The sequence below is a fragment of the Accipiter gentilis genome, chromosome 24 (assembly GCF_929443795.1).
Source record: "Accipiter gentilis chromosome 24, bAccGen1.1, whole genome shotgun sequence".
NCBI classification, from domain to species: domain Eukaryota; kingdom Metazoa; phylum Chordata; class Aves; order Accipitriformes; family Accipitridae; genus Astur; species Astur gentilis.
This window is the reverse complement of record NC_064903.1, coordinates 24,732,181-24,758,006: the sequence shown is the minus strand read 5'-3', so window position 1 is coordinate 24,758,006 and position 25,826 is coordinate 24,732,181. Positions and strand designations below refer to the sequence as shown.

General features: G+C 47.9%; 2 protein-coding genes across 2 annotated transcripts in view; one reads left to right on the top strand and one right to left on the bottom strand.

Annotated features, from left to right (window-relative positions):
- The first annotated feature begins 3,290 nt into the window (after positions 1-3,290).
- On the top strand, positions 3,291-17,037 carry LOC126050105 (G-protein coupled receptor 83-like). Its single transcript, XM_049827559.1, has 7 exons — positions 3,291-3,368; positions 6,372-6,454; positions 6,559-7,248; positions 8,030-8,155; positions 9,492-9,625; positions 14,002-14,610; positions 16,572-17,037. Exons 3-6 carry the CDS (start codon positions 6,865-6,867, stop codon positions 14,594-14,596), a joined length of 1,239 nt encoding a protein of 412 aa, XP_049683516.1. The 5' UTR covers positions 3,291-3,368; positions 6,372-6,454; positions 6,559-6,864; the 3' UTR covers positions 14,597-14,610; positions 16,572-17,037.
- EDA2R (ectodysplasin A2 receptor) overlaps positions 11,495-25,826 on the bottom strand; it is a 35,534-nt gene continuing 21,202 nt past the window's right edge. Inside the window, exons 10-11 of the transcript XR_007509426.1 lie at positions 15,909-16,097; positions 11,495-12,729 (exon numbers count right to left, since the gene is read on the bottom strand). The gene's annotated coding sequence lies outside the window, so the exon portion shown is untranslated. The remainder of the gene's footprint in view (positions 12,730-15,908; positions 16,098-25,826) is intronic.

Sequence of the window (25,826 nt, the reverse complement as noted above, 5' to 3'; positions counted from 1 at the left end):
AGCAGAAGATCAAACCTGCCACGGCACTGGGACCTGTGGGTGATGCTCTGCTGAATCACCTCAACCAGCAACTGAGGGTGTGTGCCACCAGCTGAGCACAGAATGTCAATGCTAGCCACCAGGGAAGCATACGGAGAGAGCGGGGCGGTGAAGGTGAGCGGCTCCTCAGATCCCTTCCTCTTCCCCCTTTACCGAGCAAAGAGTCACTAACCCTGGGCAAGAGGAAAAGCCAGGAGGAGTAGCGGGCATCCAGCTTCTTGACTATCCTCAATCCAGAAACCAAGCAAGCAGTAAGGCATAAGTGGTCAATAGCAGGACCAGCTGCAAAGGGAAGAGTCTCTGTGCCCAGTCAGGAGAGTTAATAAGGATTATTGTTGTACAAAGGAAGGGTAGATGCAGCAGTTGTAATGAATCAAGTCTTAATTCTTCAACCAGTGAGTATTAGAGTGTTTCAAGAGGTTCTAGCACATACCTGTAATTAAATAATTTGCACCTGGAGAAAGATAACAAGCCTGGGATTTTGCTGGAAATTTGATTAGACTGAACTCATAGCTTTCCTCTTTGAATGTACTTGCAATTATAAAGCCAGTAATAATATGTGCCAGGCAAGAAAAATATAAGGATAATGAAATGACTCTTCAGATGTATGGAAATCTCACAGTCGTGATGAGAATGACTTCAGGGAAAAAAAAAAAACCCAAACCAGAAGCCTACCAGATGATCTTGTTGTAATGATAATAAATGTACAGCTTGTCCTTTCTACAGCCCTCAGGCCAGAACCTCCATATAGTAAATGCAAGAGTTCATTCTGCTTCTGCTGAAAGCAACTGGAGTTTTGCCACAGCCTTGAACTGGAGCAGCTCTGAGACCCTGGGAAGCAATAAGTACAAAATTCTGAGCAAATAACTGGTTCCCTGGAAACACACACATCAAAGGTGCATCTCTTCCCTCCCACAGAAGGTATTTCTATCTCTATCTAGGCTCTCTTTTTCTCCTATTTACTAGAAGGATCTTCACTGGTTTCTCAAAAAGCCTCTGGCTGCTGTGGTGCAAGCTGGGATGCTCAGTCTGCTTCATGGCAAACATACCCAAACTGGGGGGTGTGGGGTGTGATCTTTAATTTATCATCCCTGTTTACTTGCCTTGACAGAGGTTGCAAACGTGGCTGGAGACCAGGGTGCGTGCCAGAGGCAGGACAAGCAATGCTGGCAAGGCTCGGCAAGCGGCTGGGAGCACAAGGACTGATGGCTCCAGCCCCACACGTGGCTCCTCGGCTGCCAGCAGCTCTGGCTTTGGGCAGCGTAGGAGAGGACAACGTGTTGAGTTACCTCTTCCCAGCATCACTGCAGCTTCCCAAGATCAGGGAGCTGAGCTTGAGGATGCTTCTGGATTATTGTTTTTTGATTCTTGGTAGTAACAGCTATGGGGGACTAGTCCATCTTCCCAGAGAAGAACTGGGGACACCCAGTGCTCACTTTAACAGCACAAAGAAAAGGTGAACTTAATGCCAGAGAACAGGACAGATGTTAGGATGCTTATGTATAACAATTTAAAATGCATTATTGATTGGAATTAGCAATAATTAGATCATTTGGAAAATAAAAGTCTTCTTATCATTGTAACAAACAGGACTACTAACAGCTGCTTGTTGAATTGGACCGGACTGTTAAAACCTTAGACTTGCAATTAATCTCAATTATTGCTTCCACACATCAGTGTGTGACCTTTTTACCCATAAGCAAAATTCTGAAACTAGCAGAAGGCATGTTCTCTGTGTCCCACATCTCTCTTGTGTGTTCCCCATCCCGTAGTTGCTCCCCTGCCAATGACACGTGGCCTGGGAGCCAGCCTTCACCTTGGTGTGACATGGCTGTAGAGGTGCCAGGCAAGAAATGGACAGTGGGAAAGGAGCCATGGGCAGGATCAGGAGATCACAGAGGCTACTGGAAGTGCGCAGAAAAGGGAACCTTTTTTTTTTTTTTTAAATTAGGTGTGAGTGACACACACAGCATATAGATGAGAAAGATGATAATATCTAGTTTAAAAATAAGTTGTCTAAAATCTTTGTCTGAAACCTAAACAGACTTTTTTTTTTCCTTCACATTTCTGTGTCAGCATCTGTCAAGAGGAGTCCAGACGTGGGAAAAACACTTATCTAAGAACAATCTGTCAGTGCTGAAAATCCACTAAAAGAGCCTCATTTCAGAAATCTGGGCTTGGAGACATTTGTGAGGATTTTTTTTTTCTTTTCCTTTTCCTGTTCATTACATTGCCAGCATCTTTGTACACACAGATGCCCTGTACTAGAAAAGGCAGTGAAGGACCCACGCTCACAGCCCACCCAGCCTGGTTTCAGGCCTGCATCGCTGCTCTTCGGCAATTGCCGCATCCTCGCTGGGAGGCTGCAGGCACCGCAGCTCTGCCCGTGGACTTGATCCGGAGCCCAGAGAAGTCAATACAAAGATCTCCTCTGAACTCGCTGGGCTTTGAATCAGGCTTTTCAACAATCCCCTTTCAGAAAGGTGGAACAGACACTAACTTTCCATACCAGTTGGTCTGGGACTTAACGTAGGGAGGAGGTCAGACTTTCATCCATCCTCAGCATCAGCGTGTATGTGTTGTGGCAATCCACACGGAAGAAAAAACCCGAGGTATTATTCTAACTCCCGTTAATGACTTTTGAGACCAGCCAAATCTCTTAGAAGAAGAACCTTGTTCTTAGAAGAAGAACCTTGTTCCTTTTTCACAAGAACTTACGAACAGCTTGTCTTCAAAAGGAACAGTGACAATTTGCACTACGTATTGAGCATCCTATCTGCTGTTTGTTACGCTTTTAAAGTGAAAGAATAATGTGAAACTTGTAAGCCGCTCTTTACCCTGCTGAAACCCCACGGAGGAACACGTGAGTTGCCATTCCCATCGAGTCCTCCCCTATGCTGGAAACTTCTGTCTGTGCCTGGACCTCTCTTTCAGTGCCAGTGAAGTGTACGCGAATCCGCAGCGCGGAAATAAACGCGGAGAGAATCGCTAGCCCGTGGTGCTGCTTTCCGACGCCGTGCGAACCTGCCTGCAGAGAAACCGTGCTCCCTGCGGCTCGGGACGGGACGGGACGGGACGGGAGCCTTGCGGGGCACGGAGCCGCTGGGGGGGCACCGATCCGCGGCGGAGCTCGGCGCCGCGCCCGGGGCTTTTTTTTTTTATGAATGGAGTAGTGACCCCCGCCCCAAGCCCCGCCCCGCCTCCGGATTGGTGGAGCGGCGGGGGGAGGCGGGGGGGTGTGGTTCGGTGAGCGGAGCTGGAGGAGCCGCTGCTGCCCCGCGGGACCGGGACCGGGACCGGGACGATGCAAAAGGCCGGACGGCGGCGGGGTAAGTGATGGGTTGGGTGGTTGTTTTTGTTTGTTGGGGTTTTTTTTTTCTCCCTGGGTTTTTTTGTTGGGAAACTGTGTGTAACTTGTGCTCGCAACGTACGTGCTGTTATGTAAAGACTTATCTGCTCCAGGGGGTGAAACGCTGGTTTCTAGTCAGAATTCAGAGCGCCCGGCAGACGGGCTGTAGGGAAGAGGTCTTTGAAGTGTGTGGGGGTGGCAGGTGAGCGGAGCGCTCAGCCAGACTGTGTGAAGCAGATGCTAGAAGCGCTGCGAAAAGTTGTACTGAGGTAGGCTCTTCCTCTCTGGTCCTTCAGATTATATCGTTATAAAACGGAAAGGTAGACACTCTTGCTGCATGCGAGCGTAGTATTTCAACTCATCAGGATAACCTGCGTTTACACACACCCTTCCTCAGGAAAATAGGCGAGTCCTCTCTGCCGCCCCTGTGGTGTGCTCCAAGGCAGCAGCCAGCGCCAAGAGCTTCGACGGTTACTGAAAGTAACATTTTACTGGCTATAGAAAGGTCTGAGAAGAAATTCAGTGTTAGAAAATCAGATTACAGCTCCATCACCTGAAGCTCTTCCATTCTCCTTGGGCTGCCCAGGGAAGTGGTCACGGCACTGAGCCTGTCAGAGTTCAGGAAGCATCTGGATGACGCCCTTAGTCCTTTGGTTTAGTGTGAGGTGGTCCTGCGAGGAGCAGGGCGTTGGGCTCGATGATTCTTATGGGCCCTTTCCAACCCAAGATATTCTATGATTTGTTCCTAGAGCCTTCCCTGGAAAGAACAAGGTTCAGCCATGCAGTGGGTCAGGTCAGGAAACTGATCCATCTGAAAACACTTTTTATTTAATTTTCAGATGGATCAGCTTTTTGATTTGATTGTACAGGGGCCTGGACACAAACACAAGAGAAATGGCTGTTATGTAGCAAGGAAGAAGAGATTCATGATTCATGAATCATGATCCACATTTAAGGCCATGGTTCCCCGACCAGTGTGAGCTACTCAAGAGTACAGGTCCTACAGGTAGTCCTTGAAAAACAGGCTTCTCAAACACACAGGCAATTGAGAAAAACCTTTTGGGCTTTTTTAAATTGAGTAATCTGTACAAGGTTTCTTCTTGCCATCCATCAGACTGAAGCATACAGACTGCAAATCTCATTTGACCCATGCATTATAGCAGTTTCTTGAAACTTGGCCTCATCTGATGGCAGCAAACACAAGTCTCCACATGAGAACCTAATGTAAGTTGAGGCAGGGAGGGCAATAGGTGGTTTCATCTGTCACACCACAGCATCCTCTCTCAAGCTCAGTGACAGCATTTCTGTAGCATGAATATTCCAGCTGTGTTTGTTCAAAGTGGTTCAGCTGGAGCTGGCTAAAATCGTATTTCTTTGTTACACACATGCTGCATTACCCGTAGGTCCCTCTCACTGCCCACTGAGAGCTGCCGTGCACCTTAAAGGAATGACATCCTCATCATAGGCCACAGCGGACAATAAAGAGGTGTTGAGTCCTGCACACCTTATCCTGGCATGGGATAAACATTGCAGGGCTGTCAAGGCCCTCAGTGCCCGTCTGCTCTCCCACCCCAGAAGCCCAGAGGGATGTAGTTCTGAATTCTCTCATTACCTGTGTAAGCATTAAGTCCTTTCTGACTCATGCCAAGCTCCTAGTCTGAGATGTTTTGCTGCAGTGAGTCCCGTGTGCCAACCATCTTTTTCAAACAAGGTGAATGATCCTTTCCCCAGTTTCAGCTCTGCTCCCAGTTTCATGACAGCTCCCCAGGTTCATGTCTTGTGAGAGAGTCAGACTGGGACCTGGTCTAGGGCTGGTCCTGATGCTCTCAATACCATTAGCATTGGGAGAACAAGGAGCTGAATTGCCTGCTGCATTACAGCTGCTTTGCTCTAGCAGAATCTGCGAGTGTTTGTCATGCTCTCTGTCCCACCCAGGCTTCTTTCACTCATAAATTTGCCAAGGAAACAGCCATAGCCTCTTTTCAAGATTTTTTCTTTTCTCTGTCTCCTGGGTGATTCCTCCCTCCTTCCACCCCACCGAGTTGCTTTAACATCCACTTGCTTTTGAGAGGCATCCCCTTGTAGGTCCTCCGGTACTCCCGACACTCCCCAGAGTAAGCAGACAAGCCAAAGCAGTTTGTATTACGGGAATGCATGGGTACAAACACACAGTGCCCAGCACCTTATTTCCATCAGAAAAGAGCTGCTCTCTGACTCGTGGTGGTGTTTGCAGCTGAGGTGACCGCCGTGACTGAGCGGTGTGTTGGTTTGGGCTCTGCCTCAGGCCACCACCTGCCATGCAGCGAGCTGGCTGCCCCGGGTAGCCTGCCAGTCTGCTGTGTGGGAAGGTGTCAGGGAGGCTTTTAGTGCTCTGCAAGCTCTGCTTATTAATCCCTCACACCATGTGAGGTCCATTGATTTGTGCACACAGCCACGGGGCTTGATGGGAATGGCGTGTACCAAACAAACCAACCACCCTCTTGGAGAACCCGGCAGAGCTTCTAAATTACTTTCTGCTCCTGTATGTAGCATATCTGTAGATACCGGTGTGCATAGTTAATAGGTTCCACCTAACATCAGTAGATCAATGCAATCTAAAATCACCAGAAATATCTGAAAATGGAGAGCGGTAAAGGTGAGGAGGCAGAGATTTTTATCTCTAGGGAATTGTTCTTGTGTATCTAGCGTTGTATGTTGGTTTGTTTGCATATGGTGTAAGTGGCTCCTCCGTGAGTTGCATGCTTCTACTGCTAAGTCTTGCCTCTTGCAGGAAAGACCATTTTCTCGCTGAAACTCAAACACTGGAAGCAGAATTCAGGTGGTGTTTGGAGGAGAATATGTGAGATAGACTAAAGTCAACTTTCTGATGTGATTTCCAGGTTCTGAATTGCTTTAGGATAATTGCTGGGGTTAAATGCTGACAGAAGCTACCTCTGCTTTTAAAAATGATCCCTCAAATGGCTCTGCCTTTACATTTCAACAGAAAAGAACTGGGTGTTTTGAAGTAGAGGATGAAAGCACCAAGAGCGCAGCCTTCTGTGGAACTTGGAGGAAAAATGGGCTCAGGTGAGAACAAAGAACAAAAAGCTGATGTGGAATTAAAAGAACTTCAACCCCCACCTGAGGTTTTCTTACATTTGCTACGTGTAATAACTAGTTCTTCTTTCCAGCCCACCCATGGAGCTATTGCTCTTCTTGATATATGAAGGGGTTGACAGCATGCGATCCCAAACCAGACCCTTTCCAACGTGCCCATTGGAACTGCTCCCCAGTGCCACCTCTGCCCCCGGGGAACCCACCGCACCTCAGAGGCTCCCTCCAGCTTTCCGTTCTAAAGTGGTGTTTGTAACAGTGGCTGCATCTTCGCCAGCTTCCCAGAGAGCCAAGCAGTTGAAGGTGGTGGATCACTTGCTATATCAGCTTCGCACTGTGATCACAGCAGCCTCAAGCTGAGTGAAGACTCCGGTTAACCCACCATGCCTCGCTTGCTGCTTCAGTCACACAGGTCACAGATGATGGGGTTTCTTGAGGAGTTAGACCATTACTCATCCTTGGCCAAACTCATGTCAATCTACCAAGCAACCAACAGGACCACGTTCAACTGGACAGACAGCCGCATTGTTGAGTGGGAGAAATTTGCCGAGCTGGCTAAATATGAGCCGGAATCCCAGAAACCAACAGTGAAAGCTCTCCTAATCGTGGCGTACTCGGTCATTATCATCATGTCTCTCTTTGGGAACATGCTGGTGTGCCACGTGGTGCTGAAGAACAAGAGGATGCACTCAGCCACCAGCCTTTTCATCGTCAACCTGGCAGTGTCTGACATTATGATCACGCTGCTCAACACGCCTTTTACCCTGGTAAGTGGCCTGCTGTGCTGTCCCTTCAGCCAGGAGGGGACTCTCTCACAAGAATGCTGTGCCTGGTGGTCACACCCTCTCTGTGCATGCTCTTCTAGGACTGAGGCGTGAACCCAATACAATCAAGTCTAATAGACAACTCTGCCAGGCAAGTAAAATGCTGTTCAGCAACCTGTGGGCTCCCTTTGCTCCATTAGACTCTGTTTCTCCTAAAAGTCTCTAAAGTCTCCCCAGGTGTGCCACCAATCCACAGCAAGAGCTTCTTGGGGAATGCAAAATAAGTGCCTGGAGGAACGTGTACCTTTAACATACATGCAGGAGAGCACTAAAGAGTCACACTTAAAACTTAGTGGGTCAAAACAACTTTCATGCCATTCATACTTGGGTGACTGGAAGAAAGTAGTTAAGCTTTTCAGAGCTGCCAGTTGGGTAAAGTCTTCAGCGAAAGATTGCCAGACCTGAAGGGGGGGGGAGGTTGTGTGTGACCAAAACTTGGTCCACTTTTTCCAAATACAGTTGTTAGTGTAATCAAAAAGTTATTACCACTGTTCACAAATAGTGTTTATATGAATAGGCCAGGAGGGCTCTGTGGGTTTTGACCTTATAAACTCTTATGTAAAGGTGTTTCAAAATCCAACATAGCTAATCTTTCTTTGGGTTTCAGGTGGAGCTGCCCAGCCAGCCAAAACCCATGTGACAGCTCAGGTGCAATCCAAAGGGTTTCCCTGTGGGTTTGTTTTCAGTACATTTGCTGGCTGATGACCTGTTGTTTTCCCCTCAGGTTCGGTTTGTGAACAGCTCGTGGATCTTTGGAAAAGCCATGTGCCACATCAGCCGCTTCGTGCAGTACTGCTCCCTCCATGTCTCCACACTGACCCTGACAGCCATTGCCCTGGACAGGCACCAGGTAAAACCTTGCCTGCCTGCCATTCCCTTGCAAGGCTCTTCCCAAGCCCCTGTCAGTCTCGGTCAAGCCATGGGTTCAAGGGGGCTGAATCCTGGGGATTAAACCCACATCCAGTGAGAAGGCTCTAGAGCTAAATTCCAAGACGCCTCTCGTGCATCAGGGGTAGGAAGGCTTGATGGACTTCTGTAGGCTCCCAGGTACGGGGCAGGAGAGAAAACCCAAAATGCGGCATCACAGGTTTCACAGGACACTCCCAGGCTTTCAGTGGAAAAGAGTGAGGACACCTTTTTCAGGTAGTTTGAAAAGAGCCAGGTCCAACCTAGCCCACAAGTGCGGCAGGACGAGCTGATTCAAGAGCCATGGGGGGCCTTGAAAGACAGCAGAGCCAACGCTGAGTGCAAAGCGTTACTTCAGCCGTACAGGGAACTTTTCCAAGCTTTTTAGTTTACCACCCAAACCCCACAGAACACCAGTCTGTAGCATCCTGAGCTTAAATTCTGATTTAGTTGCCTGTTGGTTCTTTTGCTCTTTTTTTTCCACTGGGCATTTGCAACACCATCAAACTGCAGGACAGTTGGAGTACAAAGGAATTCTGAGACTAAAGTCCCGTGGTATAACTATGGGACTAATGCTGGAGCAGTATAAAGGGGAGTAGCAGAGCGGGAAGTCTCTGTTGGAAATACTGTGAGGGGACTTCAGAGCTGTGAGAAGACTGTACCCATTGTCTGCCTGCAGCCCGGCTGTGTCAGCTGCCCACTGTGATAAATGCTCGCTGCATTACCAGTACAGGAAAGAGAGGGCAGCCCAGGCCACACGCTTATCTCTAGCAATCACTCTCCTTTCCTATCAGCCAAATAGTATCTTCCAGACTCTCAGATTTTTATAAGCTCTTTACCTTTTCATCTAACAAAGAAAATTTCATAAAAGGTGAGTTAGTGCCTGAAACGAGGCAGGGGCCTCAGCTTCATAGGTTCAGCTAGAACAGGAGACATTTCTTTATAAAAGATTCATACAAAATAAACAGGCATACCCATAAGTGAAGAGACTTGTGTAGATACCCTTTTTTTCCTACCTAATGTAACCCACAATTTAAGGAAAATGGTCCTCGCAGAACAAAATAGAGGAAAAAGTTTATTTGAAAGCACTTCTGAGAAGACTGAAAAGTGCAATATTTCCCATTTTCCAGGTCACTGTAATAAGCAGGACATTTTCCTAATCATGGCTGTAATTTTCTTAACAGCATTAGATCATGTCAAAAAATGCCTCTGCTGTGTGTACTGGTGGAGGGACTTTGCTTTCCTGTGCAATAAAAGTCACGGTAAACTCTCTGTTGCAGGTCATCCTGAACCCACTGAAGCAAAGGATGTCGCTAACAAAGGGAGCGCTGAGCATCTCTGTTATCTGGCTGATGGCAACCTGTTTCTCCCTACCCCATGCCATCTATCAAAAGCTTTTCCAGTATAACTACAGGTGAGTTATTTCCCCTTCCAAGCAAGCACAAAGCTAGCCCTCTGCAGCAGTGGCTCTCAGGGGCAAGAGCTGCTGGAAGGGCTCCCAAGCTTGGGCAAGGACGTAGTAGAATCAGTGGGAGTTTGTGCATGGATGAAATTTCACTTCCCACAGCAGAGGCTTGGCCTGCTGTAAGAGCTGTCTGGCTCTCTGCTCTCTGCAGGGCATGCATGTCCTCAGGACCTCGGTTTGCTTTCACCATCACCCAAGCGCCTGGATGAGGGGGTTAGGCTCAACTCCCAGCCCCATGCTGGTGGCAGGCTCCAGGCACAGCCTGGACAGGGCACAGCAGGTCAGTGAGACAAACCTCCTCCAGTGTCATGATACCGTCAGGAGGAGCTTTGTCCTGAGAAGGTAATTTTCTCCTGAGAGCCTTTCCTCTTCCTTCCTTGCACTTGCTCAGCTCCTTAGACCTAAGAAGACCATGTCTAGCCAACTTGCTCAAGAGGAGGAGGAGAGAGTCAAAGCTGCAGTTTGAAAAAGAAAGAAAATAAAACTCATGGTGTAAACATCTGGTACTGACATTAGCAAGACTATACAGAAAGAAGAGGTAGGAGAGGACCGCTTTTGTGAGTCAGCAGGGCCACGAACCCCAGATCTCCAAGACTTCATATGCTGATTCACATGTTTTAGCTCCCTTGCATTTAATCCATCTGGATTTATGAAAAAGCACCAGCCTTCCTTAAAGCTTGAGGCTCCTCTGCCCAATGTTACATAAACAAGAAGAGCAAAAGAGAAACCTCCACCTATTCCTCTGCAGTGAAGGGCTGGTGAGAGAAACAGTGCTTTGACAGGGACATGACATTGTCTCTGTGTGCTGCTTTGCCTTGCCCAGCAGAGAAGGGAGCTCTTTGCTTGGCTGAACACAGCAACAGGAGCTATTAGAAGGAGATGAAGTGGAATTTCACATCCATATGAGGACTACTGAAGTATCAGAAGAAAATGAAGGTTCTGATCTAGAGGGGAAAAAAAGAAAAGGGGAAAAACCAAAGCGGCTTATCTCCCCGCCCCTCCCTTCCAGCTGGTCGAGTGATGGCATTCATTGCTGGGAAGTTACCCTCTCCACCAGGGAGAAATACAGACCCAGAATATTTGGGGTGTTTTGCCCTTGCAGTCTTTTGTTCCTCCATGGTACCCAACCTGTTCTGGCCCTCTTGTCCCCACCAGCCTGTGGCACTGCTATGAGTCCTCCTGGCTAGAAAACAGTCCATAATGCTACACAAACTGGTGTTTTTCGTGGTGGTGTGCCATGCTGCTGGTGCCTGCATTTCACAGGAATGCCAGACTGGAGGCCAAGGGCATAATCTTACAGTGAGCAGTATTTCCAACCTGAGAGCAGTGTCCCAGTGCACTGGATAAGGAGGCAGTAATAGGCAGCAGGAGAAAAATTCCTATTGTAGATACTGAGCTTCTGTATAAAGGACAAATACCTTTCTTCCTACAGTGCAGTCACTTCCCTCCCATTAGAATGGCAGGGAGAGTGTTTAACTCCCCACACAGGTTTTTCATTGCTGTTTGTATACGAGATGTTACACAAAATGGGAGTGTAATCTGGGGCTTCGCAGCTTTTCCTTACTTGTGCTCGTGATATTGATTTGACTGAGAGATACCTCTGCAGGGGATATAATATCTTCAACTGCTGAGACTTTGTAAACAAAGTGTTGGGTTACTCCTGTACTCACATTGCTTTGCAGCTGTGTTTGGGGTATTACTGAACAAATTGCTTATGAATGAACAAACGCCGCTATCTGTTTCGCAGCACCTGTCTCTGTTCATCCTTTAGCATGGCCAGAGGAAACCGAGCCTCGCATTGGCATGAGGCAGCTCGGCAATATAAGGACTTCCAGGACGTGCTATTCTCATCCCTGCTTTCCATTGAATAAAAATTGCAGTTGTAATATTGCTTGTAATAGCTCCTGCAGGGCCAGGGACTCCTGAGGAGTGCCACGAGGGAGCTGTTGGGGTTCTGAGGATGGGAGAATGTGGGCTCCACCAGCGTCCAACCTCCCCAGCTGCAGTGCACAGCAGTGTGGCCAAGTCTGTGGCTGTACCAGAATTCACCAAAACACGATGTCGTGTCTGGTTTTGCTCTCAACCAGCCTCTTCCCTGAAATAATTGTGAGCCTCTCCTACAGCTCCGTGCCCCTCCTTTAGAGGGTGGGAGGAAAGGGGGGCAGCAAGGGCAGCAGATGGTTTTTTGATGAACCTGCAGGCTTGCTCTGCTGCCTGCTCAGTTCAAATAGTGGTTTTAAGCTCCGTGAGCACCAAAGGGTCACCCTTGCTCGGCCTCAGCTGCACTCCCATGCCGATGGCCGCAGCCCAGATACTGTCCCGAGCTCAAGCTGATTCCTGGGGGGGGCAGTGAGGGGTGACAGCCCTGCTCCTGCCCCATCGCTTCTGCTCTTTCCCTGTGGCTTTGCTCTTCAGCCATGGTGGTGTCACCTTGGGCGTTGCGCTTGCTTCCCTTGCCAGATCCCCAGTTGCTTTGTCAGGTCCCCTTTGGCAGGCAAGCAGGCAGGCAGGCAGGCAGAGCTGCCTGCAGGCAGGGGCTGGCCTTGCCTGTGTGAGGTTCAGAAAGGATGATGTTCCTTTCTGCGTCAGTTCGCCTCTTGAGCAGCATCTCCAAGGTCCTCCACGGCTGCGCTCTGCTCCTGTGCCCTTTGTCATCCCTCCAATGGCCGCATGCAGGTCCTGTTCACAGCCGTCCATTTTCAAGCAGTCTTCTATTTGTGGCACAAAAGCTAGCTCCAGAGGTTGAAAACAGGATATTAAAGATATTAATCAATACTGCAACGAATAATGCAGCCTGATGGGGATTACAGTCTGTGCTGAATACAAGTGAGCAGAGGATGACCGTTGAAGAGAGAAGGGCAAAATGGTATAGGAGAAAGAAAAAGAGGCGAAAAAAGAAAAGAAAATGAGAAAACATCACCAGAAAGAAATGTGCGAGTGCTCCTTTCTCCTAATGTTTCATCACTTCCAGTCATCTGCTGCGGGATGCGGAGGGGACAGGCGGTGCTCTGCAGAGGGTGCTGGGCTGCGTCAGCTTGAGAGTCACTGCCAGCCTGAAAATGCAAACAGAGCCTGGATCTGCTGGGTTGAATGTGACAGATTGCTGAAGTGCTGTTAAAATAAGCTATCACATGTAGTTAAACTCAGTTCTTTTGTCAGTTAACCATCAGAAGTTAAACTGTCAGGCTTAAGTTAAACTTGACTTAAATGACCGGGTTTTCTAATTACCACTCCTGTTTTAAGATAGGTTTTAACAGCCAGTTTCCTGAAAAGCTGATGGAAACAGGATGGTCAGTACGGGAAGGAAGGAGTGCTGTCCATGCAGGTGGGGTCATGCCTGCGAGGCTTTCGCATGGTCCCCAGCCTCCAGCAGCCCCTTTCCCTTCAATCCGTAACAGCTTTGACTTCCCAGCTGCTGCAGCGGTTTTCTGCTATGGCCGAGGGGGTCCTGTGCCTGCTCAGGGCACAGACAGGCGGGTGTACCCAGGTAGGGCACGGGCTGCAGATCCAGCCTGGCAAAGACAAGTCAGAACTATTGCAAGCGTGCTGCAGCAGTGATCCCAGAACATGCTGTGACTCTGCTGCGTCCCGGGAAGATGAGGTCAGTTGTGTTTGGCCAGACCAACAGTTTGTGCAGTGCACGTGCAAGAGGAGTAATACATCCTGGCTGGATTCCTGGGTGGGCACATTGAGGGAAACCTGGGCATAATGTGTCCTTTTTCCAGGTGCATAGGAATCACCTATGGGACTGGAGAAAAGCAGGAGTTAGGCGGGTCTCACCCACTGCCCTCGTTCCTTCTGCACTGGGTTTTTGGGGAAGAGGAGACTGACACTGCCATGTCTCTGTGCCCATGCACACAGGGAAGGGGCAGATGCAGCCGGGTCAGGGCTTCTTTCACAGTAGCCCATTTTGTGAGAATGGGCCATTGGGGTGACTTTTGCCATGTTAAGGGGACACAAGGGACTCATTCACTTAAAATCAACTGCAGCTCCTAAGAGGAAACTCCGGTCTGTCTCTCTAAGAATGTCTTCTATCAGACAGCACAGCTATTTAAGGGGAAAGGAGATAACACCACACAGTAGCCTGGCTTATCGTTGGTGAGACGGACACAGAGAACATAATGAGAAGACTTTCTGGGAAACAGAGGTTTGACTGAACTTTGTCTTGTTGAGATGAGCAATACCTCGCTCTCCTCTGCCCAAACTACAAATCTGAGGAGGTGGTTGTGGGTGGTGTGGAAGCCCCGCTGTGGTTTGCCAAATTAGCAGCTTCCATTTGCGCAGCGATAGCCACATGCTATATATGTATTTCTTTGTTTTTCAAGGGAAGCCACTGTCCGAAGTTTGTGCCTCCCTGATTTTCCTGAGCCTGCAGAGCTGGTCTGGAAGTATCTGGACCTGTCTACCTTTCTCCTTCTTTACCTCCTGCCTCTGCTAATCATCACTGTCACCTACACGCGCCTGGCCAAGAAGCTGTGGCTCCGCAATGCCATTGGAGACATAACCACGCAGCAGTATATCACCCACCACAAGAACAAGAAGAAGAGCATCAAGATGCTGATGCTGGTGGTGGTGGTCTTTGCTGTCTGCTGGTTCCCTCTCAACTGCTACGTGGTGCTCATCTCCAGTCTAGGCATCAAGACGAAGAACTCCCTCTATTTTGCCCTGCACTGGTTCGCCATGAGCAGCACCTGCTACAACCCTTTCATCTACTGCTGGCTGAATGAGAGCTTCCGCTCGGAGCTCAAGTCGCTGCTCTGCATGTGCCAGAAGGTGCCTCAGGCTCCGGACAATGTGCTGCCGCCCGTGGTCATGTCCTGCCGCGAGGCGTGGACGGAGCAGGCCAGGTACAGGAAGGGACCTGCCTCGCAGACCATTTGCTCCACCGTGAACATCCAGACGGTTGACACAGACCTGTGAGATGCGGGGCTGAGGTGAGTTACCTGGATTTGGTGGACACCAAAGGGCATCTCCCCGTTTCTCCTCAGGAACTGACGTTGCTGCTCTGGTGTTTTACCACTGACTTTTGACTTGTATCGCCCTTTACTCAATGCAGTGGGAGCAGAGCCCTTCGAACACCCTTCCTGTGAGCCCACAGCTGCAGCTGCTCCAAGGAGCAGGTATATGTGCAGGGGACATGGAGGTCCACAGACAGGGTGATTTGCTTTTGAGGCTTTCCCATCTTATTACTAGCAGAGGGAGTGGGACCCAGGTTTCCGTCATTGCTCATGCTGTCCCGAGTCGCTGGCCTGTCTCAGCGCTCGTAACACGTGCCACGACACGGGGACTTTGCAGAGCAACAGAAATGGACCCATTCTGACGTGTATTTGAAGAAGGACTTGGACATCCAGGTTGACTCCATCCACATGGAGTTTGAGCAGATAATTTACCCCAAAGCCTCCCAGCAGACGTAAGGGTCAGTCAATAGCAGTTTCCCCTTGAGATGGTGCTGCTCTTCCTCCCCTCACTCCTCCTGCCCTGGCTCTGTCCCACCCTTCCCTCTGCTGCTTCTGGAGCTGCAGAGCCAGCAGCTGGAATGCAGCCCCCAGCTGCGAGGGGAGTGGGAATGCACGCCGGGCATCGGCGGCAGCAGCCTTAGTCGGCACTCAGGTGGACAAATTTAGTCCATTGAGAATTTCTTTTTGTTTGTATTACTAATGTATTAATTCAGGAAATAAACCTACACTGGCACTAAACAAAAGGCCATGAAATATTTCATCAGGGCTGTAGCATTCACTAACTGAAGAATGAAATCATTGTCCATAACTACTAATTGCTGTAAAAGAGTTTCATTTAAACAACAAAATTGACTCAGACTAAGAGGGAAGATTTTGTTTACAGTCCTTGAAAAATACAATTTAATTTAGCTATGCTTGGGAGGCAGGTGAAAAAAAGGATACAGAACAAAGGAAAGATTTAGTACATGAGGGAGGAAAAAAAAAATAAAAGAAAAAGACAGGGAAAGAGACATTAAAGGCAGAAAGAAGGCAGAATTGCTACATGATTTCACAAGCAGTGTGGAGCAGTGCCTGGGCACTGGGGAGCAGGAACTAGAAAGATCTCCTGGCCTGGCCAGCGATATCCCTTTCTCCATCATACCACCCCTCTTAAAAACTGCACCAAGACCAGTGAGGCCAGACTTCTCCTCCCAGCTTCCCTGGTTGAGCTCGAGCAAGGGACTTCTCTTACTTGGAGAGGACAGACAAAAGACAGGAAAATATTTATGACTTACTTATCCATCCAGACTTTGGGTCAAGTTGTCATAAGTCCTTTGCTGGAAAAAAAGCTATGTGTGTTTTGAGCCCCAACAGTTCCTGGGTAATCCTTCCAAACTCAGTGCTGGCGACTGGTACGTGCTGTGACAGTGACAGAGGGGCTCTGGTACGGACGAATGGGGGTGGTTACTTTCTTGTCCTCAGACCTGAAATTCAGAGGGAAACACTGTACTCATAGCAAAAAAACCCAACCAAACAAACTGCTTTGGATAAAAATTATTCAATGTTGGTGTGGCCTAACCATGAGTACTGTGTGCAGTTCTGGGCCCCACCATTTAAGGAGGATGTGAAGCTGCTTGAGTATGTCCAGAGGAGGGCAACCAAGCTGGTGACAGCGCTGGAAGGCATGTCCTGTGAGGAGCAGCTGAGGACTCTGGGTTTGTCTAGTTGATGAAAACCAGGTGCTGGTTTTCAGTAGTTTAAAGGGAGTCATGGCTGCTGGGGGTCAGGGATGTTCCTGGTCTACCCTGGCAATAGCCTGGACTGAGCTTCTGCCTGGGAAGGAGGTGGGGGGGACCTGGGTTGCTGACGAGGATGTGCTCCCACCACCTTCCGGGTGAGGATAAGACAGACCAAAGAAGGGAAACTAAGGATTGATTTTTTTCCCCCCATTTGTGCAGTGAGAAGGAGCAGGACAGCAAGGAGGGGAGGTCCCCACTTCCAGGCCAATTGACCCCACTTGGCCATGTCCCTGCATCTCAGGTGTACATTGCAACATCTGCACAAGGAGAAAACAGCAGAGCATCATGACCGGCAGCAGAAGTGGATGCATACAAGATCCCTGAGGCACTTCACTTGGAAACTAACAATTATTTGAACATGGGAATTTAAGGCAGCCTGCCACTGGGTGCAGGCACTGCCTTCTCTCTGTAGAGACCAGGGTCCATTTTCAGTTGAAAAACATCATTGTGAGTTTTTCAAAATGTTAAAAGCATCTCTAATTAATGAGCATCACATCATTTAATTATTAAGAGAAGCTGTCATTTGCCTTTTTACTGTTCCTCACTTTTCTTCAGCTCTTAGTGAATGGCCCTGAAACTACCACGTATTTCACTTGATTAAAATATTATTTCTTCCCTGTGGAAAGGTGGATGTCAGTATGGAGCTTTCAGTTTCCACTACAGAAACGCAGCAGCCCATTTCTGCTCAGCTTATCTTCAGAAGTTTAAGAGACTTTTTCCCAAAAGTTGCAAACCCCCACATCCTTCGTCCTTTGGTTGCTGTTGCACAAGCTTTGAGCATGAGCTGAGGATGTAAATGAAACGGTTATAAGGCACAGTGGACAGGCTTCTCCCAGTAACTGGAAACTTTCCTTCGAGAGTGGAAACGTGAGTGATGGCAGCCTCGGGGCAAACCAGGAGATGGCCACGAAAAGCCTGCGAGACGCCATGTCATATGGGCACAGGAAGGAAAAAAGTCCTGGGAGGTCCTACTTTAAAAAGACTACCTGGAAGAAGCCTCCCACTCCTCAGAGTTCAGGACAGTGATGAAAAATCAGCAGAAAAGAGAGTTCAGCAAATGTTGGGTAAAGTGTGGAGTCACCCAGGGCCTGGCCTGGGGGCAGAGGGGGACAGCCCGAGACCCCCACTTGGTGCTTGCTCTGGATCTGGAGGGCTTGATCTGGGCTATTGAACTTCTCTGACATTCTCTCACAGGGCCCCTTCAGAAAACAAGGTTTAAACTCACTGTTTGCCAGTAGGTAACAGGATTCATGCCAAGTAATAAGTGAAAAAAGAGTACCCATCTCTCGTGCCATAGCAGCAACGCTAAGTGAACTGTGATAGCAGCCTCCATTAGTTAATAAGGCAGCCGCAGAGCTTGGTTAGCTGTGTTTCATGGGTTTGTTTGCTGTTCACAGTTATTCAACTCATTCAGATAGATTCTCCTGAAAAACACCACTGGTGTCACCCAAAAAAACACATGCAGCTTTTAACAAAAACACTCACCTAAAATTTCATTCTGGACAAGTGTATTCTTTGCTATGTTCTATTGCCCTGCTCAAAACTTTCCAGGGCTCTTTGGATACCACTCACAAAGCAAACATTTCACAAAGAAACAACAGAAGGTGGAAAATCGCACCTTGCCCCCCTGAAAGCTCTCTGTAACAGCTAAGGGAGCTGTGTGGGACCTGACACCCAAGCAGCAGCGCTGGCATGGACTGCTGGCCCTGTGCACAGTGCCATGCACAGCCTGTTATTCTCAGTGTGCCTTTCCATAGGCTGCTGTATGACACACTGTGCACACAAAACTCCTGTGCACACAAAACTCCCACAGTTTCTAAAGAGACATTTCTTACTGTGTTTTCTTTCAATGTACATATTATATCCTGGGTTTTTATGAAATAACCATAGCAACAACACTAACACAGATATCTTCAATGAGAAATATTAAGCTATGGCTCTTGCTGTGATTCTGAAATGAAATCTGCTCTGTTGGCAAATTCTGGGGTACAAGCCAAGCCAGGGATTAAATCCCATCCCCAGGGCTGTTTTACAGTGCAAGATGGATAGATAGAAATTTTCAGTAATTTCTTGAGATGTTTGCCCAAGAATGCTGGTACAGACTGACTACTGGTTTCCTCAGAAACAGCAAGCAAACCTTGGAGTTGTACCTGCCCATCATCCCTTCGATAGGAAAGCTGTTCTGGGACCCCCCTGTCACATCTAGTGGCTATGGGTGAAGTAGAAGTCTCTTGGAAATCTCTTAATTTTGTGTTGAGTCCATCTTTAATATTTCTTAGGTTGGGTTTTTTGGTGGTCCGTTCCCCCCCCCCCCGCCCTTCCTTTCTTTCTTTAAATGGCTGCATAATCTTTTTCTGGAGGAATCAAAGACCTCACTCCAAAGAAGTGGGTGTCTTTGTACTCCCTTGATCTTCTGCTAATCCATGTAGTTGCTGTGAAAAATAACCTAGCTGGTTTTCCTTGGATCTGTCAATCGTAGCATCTCTTCATCGCTGAATTTTTCTCCCCTAAATGGGCACAATGTAAAAGCTGACTGTATTGCATCTTCGTAATGGCTTAGCTATCTAGACTGGTAATTATCAATGCCTGAATGAGATTCAAAGCCTTGCATGCTTTGTCTGTTGCCTGGAGGCTCTTGTATCACTTGAGGATGCCCTGACTACCATGGCAGCACCCTCTCAGCAGCATTCAGGCAAACAATAGGATGCACAACATAAAATAAACTGAGCTATGTTGTTTGATTTGAGCAAGGCACAGTGACTGAGGGGCAAGAGATTGCATCTCTGCTGAACTACAGGTGCAATCAGAGCGCTTACTTAGCCAATGTCTGGAAAAGAGAATCTAAGAAATTTTGCTTTTGCTGAAACAGATCAAGGTCTGAGCCAACTCAGCAGGTAAATAGATGCTTAAATCTTCATTAATTTGTCCTCAGACACGCCACTCATCTGTGGGAATGGCTTCCTGAGTGGCACCGGAGGTCCATGATCAATAGGACCAATGGAGAGCTTCCAGAAATAGGACCATCGCTTCCCGCTGGGTGTTTTCCTCCCCGTTCCCAGCAGGGCTGTGCTAGTGGGCTGCTGTGGGTTTTCTGCCCAGAGCCCTGCCCTGGTCGGGGCAGCAAGCAGTGGTGTGCGGGCAGCCAACACGGCACAGTTTGCTCTCTGCAGCCTGGTGATGTGGCAGCCCCGAGGCCGGAGGGCTGGACAAGAGCATGGGGTGGGAGAAGAGTCCCCCGGGAAGCCTGTGTGGTCTGGAGAGCCCTTATCCTGCTCAGGCGCTGCAGACCGAGCCGTCACCCTGCGCCTTTGGCAGCTGCAGTGCTGCTCGCCTTGGCAAACAGATGACTTGAACCTGTCCCTGGCAGGCAAAGCCCCAGGAGGTAAGACTCCGAGGGTGAATTTGGAGGGCAGATTATTAAAACACGGAGTTACCAGAAGTCTACTGCAGAGAAACTATTTAAGCACACACAAATCAGTATGCAAAGATTCAACAGAGACATGTCTGAGTGATTAACAACTCAGATTTATTAAGGTTAGCTCATGCCAAATGCATCTAACTGCCTTCAGCATAGTTCCTGATGAAGACGATAACAGACTACACAGTGCAGGGGATACCTGAATTCCAGAGACAAATCCCCTTATATAGCCCCATCACATAATGAACAAAGAAACCACAAAATGCCAACTAGATTAGCAAAAAGCAAGCAGAAAAAAACCCACAATGAGTCAGAAAATTAGCTCAGGAAGGAGAAACAGAATACAATTATCATCAGTTAGCTCTTCAAGTGGAAAACAGTACTGAGGGGCTGTTGAAAGCACACTGAAGGAATAAATGGAAATGTCCTCAATTATGTCCAGATCAAGCCCTGGGAAGTGGGGCTACAGCTGGCTCAGTGTCAGAGACCATCCTCTTGCACCAAGATACAACTCAGCAGATTGGGTCACTCCCAGACCAGGCGAAAACGAGGGAGGAAAAAGGCCGAACCTCACCCAGGAGGCTTGGATGCAAAGGCACACCCAGAATTAACACTCAGAAGCTAACGAGCAGACACCCCGGGCCACCGGCAGCAAAGGAGAGTCTCTCCCTCAAGTCAGGGCAGATGGCTCTACCCTCTCACCGACTGAGGAGCAAACACGCCTGCTTCCCTCCAGCCATCGCCTCCTGTGCTGCGGTAGGGAGAAAAATGCTTCTGATCTCCCCAGACTCTGGATGAAGCCCAAGCGGGAATACTGACAGGGTAAGGGCAGGTTCATGACGCCAAGCACAATGCTGCAGTCAGCGCTTAGTTTAAAGATTCAAGGCTTTTCGCAAAGCTGCCCTGTCCCACTAGTGCTCAGCAGTAATCCCCACCCAAATTCCAGCCGATATTCCTAAACCGCTCCCCTGAGCTCGCTGTCCACGCGCTCCCAGCGCGCACACACCTTTCCAACGATGACCGCACCACTCGGCTCATCCCGATGAGCTTTCCGTGTGAGCGGCTACGTCAGAGGTGATCTCATTGCCGAGACGTGCTGGCAGTGCTGCGTTTGGGGTGTCTGCATTGGAACAGGACTGGAGTCACTTGGGGTCACTGGCTGATGGGATGAGGCAGGAGTGAGCGCAGCAGCAGATGACCGAACGCTGCTGGCAGCTCAGGCGAGTTGCCTGCGCGATGCTCCGGGCTGGCAAGGGCAGGTAACAGCGGCCGGGAGGGACGCAAGCTGACACAGCCGGAGGAGGGGGGTCTGCAATGTCTGCGCCTGGTGCGCTGCACTGAAGCAAACCCGTCCTTAGGGGATTACTGGAAGTCTCCCCCCCAGGATAGGAAAGCAAAAGCCCTGACCCTGGCCCCCTGTATTTTTAACTTTGCCCCAGCAATAAGGGTTGAATTAACACATTTGGCCCTTCTAATGAGGTTTTATTCTCCCATGAGCCCATACCAGCTCATAATGCCTTGTTCAGCAATGCCAAATCACATGAGGACCCTGCTCTCTGCAATGAGCTGTCAATAAGGAGCAGCTGTCACTTATCAGAGGTGAGAGGAAAAAAAATAGTAATAAAAAAACCCAACAGGCCAAGTCCTGCAGAAACGATGTGTCTGATTTTACAATACAATAGTCTGTCACTTGAAGAGACTTTTCCATGACAGGCCTCATAAAAATTTCCTTGGCAGATAAGAACAGACAAACTGCTTTATAAAATCAGATTGATGGACCATCTAATTTGTCTGCTGGAGACAAAAACAATTGCTTTATGGGACACCATAAGGGAAAATTATAGGGAGTATCCCCATTAATGGAATTTCTGCTTATTGCCTTGCAATTAATGCTGCTTCAGAGCATAAAGGTTTATATCCTCTCCAAGCATCATCTCTGTCTAACATGCCCATATGCTTTCATTGTATATGTAAGTATCTAATACATACTGTGTCCTGGCAGGTTGTTGAACCTCAGCAGCTTCTGGCCCCAAGGATTTCCCCTCTGCAAGGATCTTCAGTTGGTGCTTGTAGCTGACAGTAGCGACAGTAATTTTCAAAACATCATTTCTGACAGTTTTGTGCCTTTCTACCAGAACTGCAGCATATTTGTCAGACAGGTCTGTGGAAGTCATTGCTATTTCAAATCCACACTTGTAGCCAACTTGAGTACCATAATCAGTGTGAATCCAAGGTGGCCAGACTTTGGGTGTTGTTACAAAATAGTTTATGATACATAATAAAAATGATGGCAGGCAAGTTTTAGAGCAACAGATTTTGTTCTTTTTTTTGAGAGGGAAGTGATGCTTGCTTGCTGCCACATCTTGTCTCAGGCAACTTCCAACAGGAATTAAGTGATCACTTACTCAAGGACCTAAACCTTTGCAGCTTCTTTCTCCTTCCACTGCTCATTTTGATCTTTTACTGGTGATACATGTCAAACAAGGGAGAATTCACAATTACAAGGAGTTCCTGGATCACCCAAAACTTCCACGATGGCTTTACCACAAAGTTCAGTTATTGAGGAGCTGCAATAGACTAGATGACTTTGGGCTATTTAGCAAATTTTTGTTTCCTTCTGAACTGTAATACATTGCTTGGACCTTTCACATTAAGGTTAATAAACCAAGTCCCTCCTAAAGACTGGAAAGGAATCAAGTTTTAGTTTTTACTATTACGGTATTTCTAGGATTCCCTTCATAGTACATTGTCTTTCCTGAATCTGTGTTTACAGGTCAGTTATTTAATAGACTATCTTCATTTTCTACCCTGTTCTTGAATTAAATGCACCAGTGGCTCTTGCTTACAAATAGTGAATGATGCCAACAGTTCCCTGCATGGAGACGGCAATAGCTACAGGTACAAATAAATACTTCAACGCAGCATCCCCTCTTTATGTTCACATTTCTATTGCAGGCTATAGATTTTTTCCCTTTATTAAATTTGAAGGTTAATTTTAAGAAACTTAAAGCTAAAGCTAAATCTGACTTGAACATAAGGTTACCCTGCATTCTGTTTAAAAGAACTGTATTAAATTGCACTACCTTGCCTTCTATTTAGTGGAATATAAGTATTCTGTTGTCCTTCACAGCTTGCAGGGCACAATGTAGAAATATATTCATCCTCTGGGTGAACTGTAATGATTAACACAGCTAATAAAGACCATGAATATTTAGCAATATATTCAGACATCTCAGCTATAGATGGGAACAGGTTGAAAATGAACCTTAAGCTTGTTTGATCCCCAGCATTCAAATGCTGCAGGCACCGTCGTGGTCCTCCTTCCAGCAGTCTCCGGGATGAGCCACTTCTAATGACTCACTGGTGCCCTTGTGAAATACTTCTGGTGAGAAGCTGGAGGATTGTGTCTTTAAACTGTGCATTGCAGATATGAAGTTTAGTGCCCTACATTTCTGGTTAGCTCTAGGGGCATCAATTCTAATTTAAGGGCAGGTTTTTATTTCATTTATGATGTGATTCACAGTGCAGATGGATAAATGGAGGGACAGAAAATAAAAGAGGAAAAAAATTGCTCTGAGGGTTAGTGACAAACCCAGCTTGGGTGTGCAAGACCTTCCAGTGACAATTCCTATGATCATTCCTTCAGCTCCATCCATGCACCCCAGACAAGCATCCCTCTGACCCCTCTGGGAGCTGATGGGCTGGTCAGAGCCCTGTGCCCAGCCTGAACCCCCCAACTGCCCAATTTCACAGGGGGCCAGACAGAAACAATGGGTTCCTGGGGTTTTGGCCAGGGAATGAGCAGCTAAGACGCTCATCTTAATCCTCGGTGCAACCCTGCAAAGCAACCCTTGCATTTTAAAGCAGTGGGGTTGCTAAACCCTGCAAGTGAGAGTAAAGGTCCTGGTGACCTCAGGAAAAAGGACCGGCTATGCTTTGTGCACTTTTCCTCCAAACTCAAACATTATAAAATCCAGCTGGCTCACATGTTCTTTCCACGTGAAAGATTGTTTGTCACGGCATCCTCTAGGCCTTATCCGAGAATAACAGAAGAGCTTGCTCAACAAGAGGACAGACACTTCAGCTCTACAACAGGCTTAAAGGAAGAGTCTCTCCCTTTCGCTGTGGATGGTTTTGCTAATCAATCAGCGTTACCGCCCCACTGCCATTGCCCTCCGCACAGCACAGCCAGCTGTGGCACCGCTGTCCCCAGGGGACCCCTGTGCCCAGGGCATGCTTATGGGAGAGGCACCACAGCACAGGTGTGCCCAGGTAGAGTGTGGCCCATGGCACAGCTGATCACTTGCAGACTGGTGTAAAAAAAGAAAAAGAAAAGGGAGGACACTGGCAACATCAGCTTTGCTAATATCCCTTGTTATAGAAACTTAAAATAGCACAGAAAGCCCAAATATCATGTAGTTTTCCATGATTTTTATTCTCCATATTCTTGGAAAAACTAAAGCTCTTGTAGAAAATTTAAGAGTTCTGTTTACAACCTTGTATCTGTTTGCTCCTTTGAGCACTTATCATGGTGAGACATAAATCAAATCAAACCAAATCAAAAGTTTGGAAAAGACCTCTAAGATCACCAAGCCCAACCGTTAACCCAACACCACCATGCCAACTAAACCAATGTCCTGAAGTGCCACATCTACATAGTTTTGAACTATAATGTTTGGTAAGTGAGGAATACTCATTGTATTTTCATTATCTCAGGACATTGGCATAGCAGCAAATTAATAGAATAGGAAATCACAGACAGGCTGTGCACAATGCTGGGGAACTCAAAGGAGGAAAGGCAGAGGGAAGGGATGCTTTATACTAAGGTATCGTTCACAGGACTGCATTGTGCGGGCAGCCGGACCTGAACATCTGTGCAGGCAGGTGAGGAGCCTGGCCAGAGCCAAAGATAGCACTGACAGTGTTTTGTTCCTCGCCTCTTTGCTGGCCCCCACATGGTGATTCCATGTTTGGCACTGAGCGTGTGGAAACTAAAATGGTCACACTATTTAATGGCAGTCTAATTCCTGCTTGTAAAGGATACCGAGTCCTTCTTGCAGCTCCTCTCCTTGGGGGGAGGGAGGGGCACATGGACACAGTGTCTTGTACCAGCACAAATGGAGCGGGAAGGGGAACGCCTGCAAATGTTGCTGCAGGTCATGTGCTCATTGGCACCGGCTGCTGGAACCTCCAGGGAATCTACCACCAGGAGAGTGAGAGCCTGCATCTCCCTTGGCCAGCAAGCCAAAGCAGAGTGTTCAAGGAAGTTATGTTGGGTTTTACCGAAACATTCTACTCCAAAACATTCTAAAACATGGCTGTGAAGAACATGAGAGTTGGAGACTCAAACAGTAAAAAAGTAGGAAATTAAAGCTTCCTATGAAAATTGGCATTCTTGTGCCTATGCATCATGCTACAGGTACTGCCATTTTCAGCTAAATGTCAGCCAGATATGATTAATGAGATCTCGTATGTGTACATCTGTATGAAACATGTTTTCCACTAACCTCATTCTTGGGAAAAGCTTAATTCTTTCATGTGGAGTTTTCCAATAAAACCAGGATTACTCTGAGGCAGACAGAATGTGGTAAAAAATCCATGGAAGTTACTTACATGAGGCAAAGTTAATGGCCATGCAAACCCGAGCACTTTGCTGGAAAGTAGCGCTCGTAGCATCTCGCATCCAGCCCTGCCTGGAACGATGGTGTGTAATGGCCAAGGGATGACGTGAACCTTAGCACTCACAGATCTCTCGCAGACGTCTCCTGCTTCCTCCCCTCGTAGCCTCCCAGCAACTTGAGCTTTCTGCCCCGGTTTGCCTCTCCTGCATCCCACATCCCTCGGCCTCTCCTCCCGTCTCAGCTTGGCCAGCCAGTCCTGGCTGTCCCCCTGCACTGGTCTCAGCTTGTGCCAGACCACAAACAGCCTCAGTGGCCAAGCAAGAATTACCTATTCTTTCTGAAGCCAAGTTGTCAAATTTTTTGTTTTGCCTTTGC

Excerpts from the sequence above, each read along its gene's own strand:
- LOC126050105 (XM_049827559.1), top strand. The coding sequence starts at position 6,865 with ATGCCTCGCTTGCTGCTTCAGTCACACAGGTCACAGATGATGGGGTTT. Across the intron at positions 7,249-8,029 it reads TCAACACGCCTTTTACCCTG|GTTCGGTTTGTGAACAGCTC; the intron begins GTAAGTGGCCTG and ends TTTTCCCCTCAG. Across the intron at positions 9,626-14,001 it reads CTTTTCCAGTATAACTACAG|GGAAGCCACTGTCCGAAGTT; the intron begins GTGAGTTATTTC and ends TTGTTTTTCAAG.